General features: G+C 51.0%; 1 protein-coding gene across 2 annotated transcripts in view; it reads right to left on the bottom strand.

Moving 5' to 3' along the window:
- Positions 1-594: 594 nt before the first annotated feature.
- The window catches only part of LCLAT1 (lysocardiolipin acyltransferase 1), a 233,401-nt gene continuing 225,978 nt past the window's right edge, over positions 595-8,017 (bottom strand). For both annotated transcript variants that reach the window (XM_004711102.2, XM_045287036.1), the window contains exon 6: positions 595-4,649. In XM_004711102.2, the coding sequence (XP_004711159.1) occupies positions 4,147-4,649 (503 nt within the window). In that variant the 3' untranslated portion in view covers positions 595-4,146. The remainder of the gene's footprint in view (positions 4,650-8,017) is intronic.

Raw genomic sequence — 8,017 nt, 5'->3', positions numbered from 1 at the left:
AGCCAGTCACGAGAGTAGGAGCTGCCTCCCGGTAAAGTGCAGGGAAGAGGGGGGGGGCCACACAGGGGCCCATTTGTCTCCATTCCTCCAGCAGCTGGCAGTGCTCTTGATCCCCCTAAGAACCTCTCGCCTGTGGGGCGACCAGACTGATCACGGGGCTCAGAAATGGAAGAAAATCCGGCCGGAATGACATTCGTGGGGCCCCGACTCCAACTGCGCTCCTGGAATGTGTGTCCCAGAGGCACTGTGTGTCCCTTTTCAGTTAGGACCATCTCCCCTCCGCCCCCAGGGCCTGCCCCATTTGTGAACGTGAGTCCTACCAGCTCCAAACCCCAAACTCAGTCATTCAGTCCACGTCGATTCCTAGCGGCTCTACAGGACAGGGTGGACCTGCCCCTGTGGGCTTCCGAGACAGCTCTTGACAGGAGCGGAAAGGCCCATCTCTCTCCCTCAGAGCAAGTGGTGGTTTTGTACAGCCAACCTTGCCGGGAGCCGCTCAGCTCGAAACACTCGGCCGCTGAAATCCATGCATCATCAGCTGTCCCATGGGAAACCCACTGGCTGCAGAAACAGAAACGACACGCACGCAAGGACCCTACTGAATGTGCTGTTTTATTCTGGGGGGTACGTTACAGACAGCACGACACGCACACAGCCCGCGGGGTGCTGAAAACTAAGGCCATCCTGTGAGTCCTTTTTTAAAACTTGGTTATTATGTTTACACATTATGTTCTTTTGTAAAAAAAATGATGCACCCCAACCAAGATCTTCTTAGGAAATAAAAAACCGCGGGAGGTACAAAACGACGGGAGGGGCCGTATCTCATCTGAAGCTCATCGCGGGGCAAAGCCACTTTTCTGCCTACAAGGAAATCCCAGGTACAAGGCCACCACCTCCAGCCTGCACACACCTCCAGGTGTTACCACCAAGCGGTGTCTGCCGGGGACAGGGACCAGAGTCAAACCATTCTCCTCTCAGTGAGGCACAGAGAAAGCCTTTTCCCTAAGAGACACATGGCAGGGTTCTTAGGACCAGAGAAGAAAGGGCCCGTATCTAAGGCACTGGAAGCACGTGTTTTATACACAGAATTGTAAACAGTTTGGCGTCCGCGACCTCACTCCTTAGTCTGGATTGGTAGGGACACATGGTAGAGTGGTGGGGTCAGGGTTCGAAGTCGGAGGAAATGATCTCCCTTTCCGTAGAACTCAGTTTCCGCTGGGGTTTCTGTGACAAGCTCTCTGAATGGTGCCCTTGAAATGAATAATCTCAATGACTAGTATGGAAACGGCTTTTTCCCTTTCAATCTGCATTTCAATAGCACACAAAACACGGAAGGGTTTCATTCGGAGCCCCGTCTAAGGTTGATGTTGTCGTTGGTCCATTAGCGCGTTCTGCTAATGAAGTTTGAAACGAGTTGGGCTTGTATCATCAGAGAGATGTCTGGCTAAAGAACGCGTTGGCCCCTGTCTAGTATGTTCATGTGTCACGGGCCATGTCCTATATGAACAGCACTGGCTTTCCCTGGAAAATTTACAGGACGGTAATGAAAGACTTAAAAATGGACCGATGGTGTGATACAAATGTCAAAATCCATCGAGTTTGCCTTCAAAAGACAGAAAGAAAAGCTGAGCAGGGACAGGGGGCCCAGTAATAGTTGGGTGAGAAGGGAGGGGCTTTGGATCTGGAGGGATGGGCAGGGCAGGTACAGGTAATTCCTGAGGGTGACCATGATGAAAAGCCACTGTCGGCCAGATGTGACATTCAGTCATTGATTTCAAACAGCCATCTCTCAGGCCCAAATCATCGACCACCTATTTCTTTTGGACATTAGTTATTTACCCAGGAGAGGGGTTTCATGGAAAGACAAGGGGCGAGAGATGCGAACAGGTTTAATTTCAAAGGAGACTTGGCAGCAAAAGGCCAAGTAACCACCCCCTGACCCCCAGTGGGACTTATCTGTGTGACTTCATCGTTTCTAATGCTTAAAGCCAGTACGATGGTCACTGGTGCCCAGCTCTAGGCTTTACTGTTATGAATCCCACATAGTTTACCCAGAGTGCCTGTGTTTTGAATTACAGTAACAAAGAAACCCCCTCACCAGGCTTCAGGGAGTGCTGGCTGGCACTCAGTTGGTGCACACCACATCTGGAATGAGGGGCCGGGTGAGGCAGGGGCGTGGAGAGACTAGTGAACAGCTGGGGTGCGCTGGCTGCGTTCTCAAGACCTCTGGGGTAAAAGGCACTGTAGCCTCTCTCTCTCACCCAGGACAAATGCGACCCTAACTTCCTGTCTTTCCAGGAATAGCCAAAGGAAGTCGTGGAGAAACCTGAATTAGAAACCTCTTTTATTAAGGGAGGATAAAAGAAAAGCCCCAAACAAACATGAGGGCCAAACAAAGAAAAAGAGGAGGAACAGCTTTAAAAACCATGACGTTAAACAGCTGGGTTTGGAGCAGATGCGCCTAATAACTAATTAGGAACAGCCAGGAGCCCCAAAACCGCGTGTGAGGGGCATTCAATAGAGGTGGGTGAGGTACCCTTCCCATAACAAGGATGAAGCAACCCATACTTTCTCAAAGAATCAGCTCTTGTGAGTTCGTCTCACGGACAGCACTCGGTTCAGGTGTTGGGAGAGCCACCATCAGGCGAGTAAGAGGTGCACTGAACGGGAAGGCATTCGTGCCAAAGAGCGCACGGAGCTGGGAGTAGCTGGCTTTGGAGGCTGGTTCACTGCAGAGAGGAGGCTGACATGCTTGCTAACCGCAAACGACTCTTGGCTCACATTCCTGCTGCTCGGACCAAGCATGCCCATGACTGAGGTACACAGCAGTGCCCGCTTTCAGGACATGGCAACCACTAGGACATGCTCTGTGCCTCAGACAGGCTGGGGCTCTTGGTTCTCAAGATTGTCCGTGGACTTGAAATAATGGGAACATTTGGGTCAATATTAACAATGACACAGGGAGCCTGGGATTAAAAAACAGACACACACACACACACACACACACACACACAAATGAAAAAGGATTCGTTTCTGTCCTATCAGTTTGGTTTGCACACACAAATGAAAAAGGATTCGTTTCTGTCCTATCAGTTTGGTTTGAAGAGTACAAAGTGTCAAGGCTACGGAGCTGAAACCATTCCTGCCCTGTCTGCAAGCAGGTCTACTGCCGTTTTCACGGCAGACGTGAGATGCCCATGCACACGCAGCCATCAGACCCTTGCTTTTGGAGAGGTTTTAAAGAAATATTTTAAAAGGTGCACAACTTCAAAAGACAGCTTCTGACTATCAAGACAGAAGGGTCTCCAAAGCTTTCCTTTGAGAAAGGATGTGACTTTGCGTACACCATTTTGAATGCAGAAAAGCTGACACCTGCCCAGGGAACGCAGAGGTAAGCAGGCTCGGTGAGCAGGGTGTCGAGTCCAATCCTGTTTATTCCCATCTTGCAGCTCTCCAGCTGAGGGCTCCCAGCAGAGGGCCGTGGCTGCTCCAGAGACACGCCTGACTGTGCTTCCCTCGTGGGAAAGACGCAGGCGACCGTCTGCCACCTCGTCCAGCACATAGCTCGAGGCCAAGGGTTTCTGAGCCATGACACGACGGGCCTCCTCTCCAAATGCTTGATCCACTTAAGGTCAGGGATCCCGAGTTCTGGATGCCAGGTGGCATGGGACGGGTTTGGCTGGCATAGAAAGGAGTGAGGGCAGTGCCAAGTGAGGGTGTCCAGGCACCTGGTGAGGTGGGTGCCAGGAGAGAGGGAGGGCACTCCCCTTAGGGAGGTGATCTGGGCCTATGTTCATGGGGGCCAGATCTGCCTTTCCGACTAGGGAGCTTGCTAAGCGGTCAGGTTGGGCCTTTAAGTGACACATGTGTGTACATTGGATGATTGTTTTCTCCTGGAGCCCCAGTGTGTTCACAGCGATCAGCTCCCTGCTAAGCAGAATCGGAATTACATTCAGAGATTTAAAAAAGAAGTCACCTGTGCAGCAAGATTCCCGCCCCCCGCAAAATATCTTAGCAAATGACGAAGGTAGTAAGAAATATTTGACATCATCATGCAGAAAACAACAAAACACATTTCTGTTTACAAAGGCTTAGAACATTTCTAAAACATCCCTTAGGCTTTTTTAAGCGGTGAACCTTCTAGCCTCACTTACTCTTCTTTGATTCCAAATGTGCCTGCTTATGTAGAGAACGGTAACATGCAAGTTCAATCATCTCCAGCCCACCAAATAGTCTCTCTTGCAGCATGAGGATGACAATGGTGAAGACAAAATACCACCGGACAGGACTGTACAGGTAGATGAGCAGGCACATGGCAGGACTGAACAGGGTCCAGTAGAGGATGGACAGTAGTTTGGTCACCAGGACCCTGAGCTCAGACTTGCAGGGGGGGATTGCACTCTGTCCAGTGAAGTCGAAGTTCTTGTCTCCCTGGTAGAAGGCGCGCAGCCGCTCCTCCTTCTCCTCCCAGCGCTTGTGGCACCAGAGCTGCAGCTCCTCCTTGGAGCGGGGGAGGGCATCGATGGGGTAGCGGTGGACGTGGAAGTGGATCTCCTGGGGAAAGCTGCCGTTGAGCAGGTGCCTCTCCGTCTGGGGAATGTTGTGGGGGTACGCCACGGTGATGTCGTGCACAGCGTCCAGGTTCTGACCTAAGTGTGAGCGAGATAAAGCACAGAGATGATGCTGCTGCCTCGCACCCTGCAAGCCGCGGTCCAGGCACAGACACCAGAGCAGAGGGAGCCCGGTGGGCAAACAAGTCCATGAACGCGGCCTGTCTGGGCACATGGGCCAAATGAACCATCCTTTCCCCCTTTTATGATGCTTCCTGAGGGCCACGAAGACCTTTTGAAAGAAACTCTCTTTGCTTGAAACGGTGACCTGCTATTCTAAAGCTCTGTGGCTAAGCATACCCGGCCAGTGTTTTCCCCAATGAGAGAGCACTGGACTAGCCCACTCACACCAACAGGGGTGACCATTTTGAGAAGGAACACAAACTGAGAGTCAGATTGGATAAATGGTCAGAAACGCGTACCAATTTTTAAGATTTCTACACCTGACGTCTGCGTGGGACCCGGGCCTGGTACACCACCGTCTTCAGTAGCCTCAGGAGGAATTGCTTTGGGACTAAGTGTCTCTTCCCTCTAGTCATAAGCCAGATTCTGGAGCTGCAAAGTGCTCACAACATAACCGGGAGATGTGCCCCAAGTAAGGCATGTGGGGGTTGGGAGGGACCAGGAGGAGGTGCCCACAGCTGTCCAGGCACTGTGGGGACAGGTCCCTCAAAGGAGCCTGGAGGGGGAATGGTGAAGGGCTTCATGCTGTCCTAGTTCAGAGCATTCAGAACACTCGCTCTCTATTCTGCAGCTAGAGGCTCACCTTGCAGGTGGAGCAGCAGTAGGGAGTTTAAACCTACAGAGTAGAATGTTTCATGTGAGCCAGGGCTCTTCCACAACGGGCTCCTTCGGTGGTGCAAATGGGGACTCCTGTCCACAACAATTAGCTGACAGACTGGGGGCATTGAACTCATCCGGAGACGCCTCAAAAGACAGCCCAGATCAACTGCTGGTGAAAGGGCAGTTCTGGCAGCACACATGTGGCCGCCATGGGCAGGACCTGAACTGGCAGCATCTAAGCCCCAGCACTGTGGAAAGTGGCAAAGGATGGTCTGAAGAGGACCAGAGACAGGCAGAGCTGCTGGGGTGAGGGGCCATGGAATCAGCTCCCGGCTCAGGCAACCTCCTGTCCCGTCAGAGCCTTGTGAGCAATATGAAGCAGACTGTCCGCCTTCCATCCTAGACGGCAAGCTCCTCTGATCTTCCTCCTTTATTACTGAACTCGAGCGCCTCCACTGACGGGGGTGAGCGTGGGGGTCCGGGTGGCTGCACTTTGGGTGTGATGGACAGCAATCCAAACAGAAGTAAGAAAGCTCCCCCTGGGAGACTCCTGTCCCACAGGAACAAGGAGGGCTTGCTACTGCAATGCTGCAGCAAGAAATGAAGGGGAGGTGGGAGCCAAAGGAAGAGATGGCTGGTGAAACTGGCATGATATCATGGCCAACTGGGCTGGGGGCAGCAGATGTCCTCATGCCTGAGGCTTAGGGGAGTGAGAGGGAAGGTTCCCCCGTAAGAGGAGTGTTCCATCTGGAAGGGGCTGTGGGCATTAGTTCATCAAACCTTGCCTGTGAAGACCCAGACAAGCTAAGTATGTTGCCCATGGTGAACACAGCTTGTTGATGCCCAGCCTGTGAATACTGTTTTCTTCCATATCGTGTTGTCTTTAATGAGAGACTTTTGATGTGGACTTTGATGGGTTGTTAACCACAAGTTCAGCAGTTGAAAACCACCAGCCACTCTGCAGAAGAAAGAGGAAGCTTTCTACTCCTGGAAAGAGTTACAGTCTTGCAAAACCCATAAGGGTTTCTGTGAGTGGAAATCGACTCAATGGCAGGGAGCATGAGTTTTAATTCGTCACAGCACACATGTGGACAAAAATCAGAAGGGTCGTCTTCTGAGGGAGATGGGATTGATCAGAAGGCAGAATGAGGATACCTTCTGAGTGACACATTGATTAGAGCTTGGATTGAATAGTGTCTACCTTCATCAAAATCATTTCACTGTACATTTCGGATCTGGGCATTTCACTTCGGTTACATTTTCCCCCAATGGTGATCATATTAAAGAGAAGCTCCAATGCTTCCGTCTCAGTAAAAGAATCAGCGTTTAATAACAACTAAGTTATATACATTAAATAAAAACAGTACCTTCATCACCATGGCTTCAACTCAAAGCTAGAAGGCCTGCTGCATAGGGCGGCTGAGGGCAAGGCTCCTGGGAGGAAGCTGAGGGGTTGTTCTGGGGCACCTCTGAGGGTTAGCGGGGACCTGTGTGGCTCCAAGGGGATGTGGGTGTAGAGGGAGGAGCCACTGGGGAAAAAGCTTTCTAATAGCTGCCCAGGGTAATGCGGTCAGTCGGTCATTCACTGAGCAAGGGCTGACGTGCTGGAACCAGAAGTTGCACCCGGGAAGGGGATGGGGGGTTCTCCAGTTTCACTGAGCAAGATTCTTCTTAGATGGTCTTCCCTGTTAACTCACTTGCATTACAAATCAAGCAGCCTTTTCTTTGTCACTAGTCAGTACTATCTTGATCAATAACAGAGAAAAATCCCCCTGGACTCTACAAGCTAGTTTCACACTTTATTGCCGCCTCGACCCCCAAACCTCAGAGCCCCATTCCCTTACGCCCACCAACCCCAGTCAGCCTCCTCTCCTCGCTCCAGCTGTCCCGCCACTCCAGCTCCGCTTCCCTGACTTCCGCTCACAATGGCTCTTCCTTGCTACCCTCTACCACTTGCCATGGCAATGGCCCTCCGTGCGTGATTCAAAGTGGAGTCCATATTTCCTTTCCTTTCAGAACAACTGCCATCCATATCCTTGCTTCCACCTTCTGCCCACACCCGCCTCTCCTCAACCACAGTTATGGTCTCCATCAACATCACTTTTTTTAACAACCTTGACAAATCTCTTTTGTGCACATATCGCCAACTATCTCTCTACTTAGGCATCCTACACCACTTTACACACCTCATCTTCAATTCGGCTCTTATGTTCCAGCCATTCACCGTTAAGTGGTTCTTCCTGCTTATCAATGAAATACCCAAAACAAACAAGAGGACCCCCAAGCCAGTTGACAGTGAGTTGATGGTAGCTCCTGGGAACGCTCGTGTGTCAGAAAGAACTGTGTCTTCCTAGTGCCTGTGCGTGGGCTTGACCCGCCAGCCTTCTGGTTAGCAGGCAAGTACTTAACTGTTTGTGCCATCAGACAGCACTATAAATTGCCTTCATATATGAGAGCTTCTTACTCCTGTCAATAAGAAACCAAACTGCCCTCTGCTTTCCTCCACTTGGAGAGAGAAAATACACATACATGTACATATGTGCATGTCTGTGGGGTTATAACCTTCAATATATAAGTAGCAAAGTTTTGCAACAATAATGGAATTCCCCAAATGTAACATTTTA

Source organism: Echinops telfairi, unplaced genomic scaffold, assembly GCF_000313985.2.
Source record: "Echinops telfairi isolate 266 unplaced genomic scaffold, ASM31398v2 ScPeMD7_10;HRSCAF=50, whole genome shotgun sequence".
In the NCBI taxonomy this organism is placed as follows: domain Eukaryota; kingdom Metazoa; phylum Chordata; class Mammalia; order Afrosoricida; family Tenrecidae; genus Echinops; species Echinops telfairi.
This window is presented reverse-complemented; position numbering and strand designations above follow the sequence as displayed.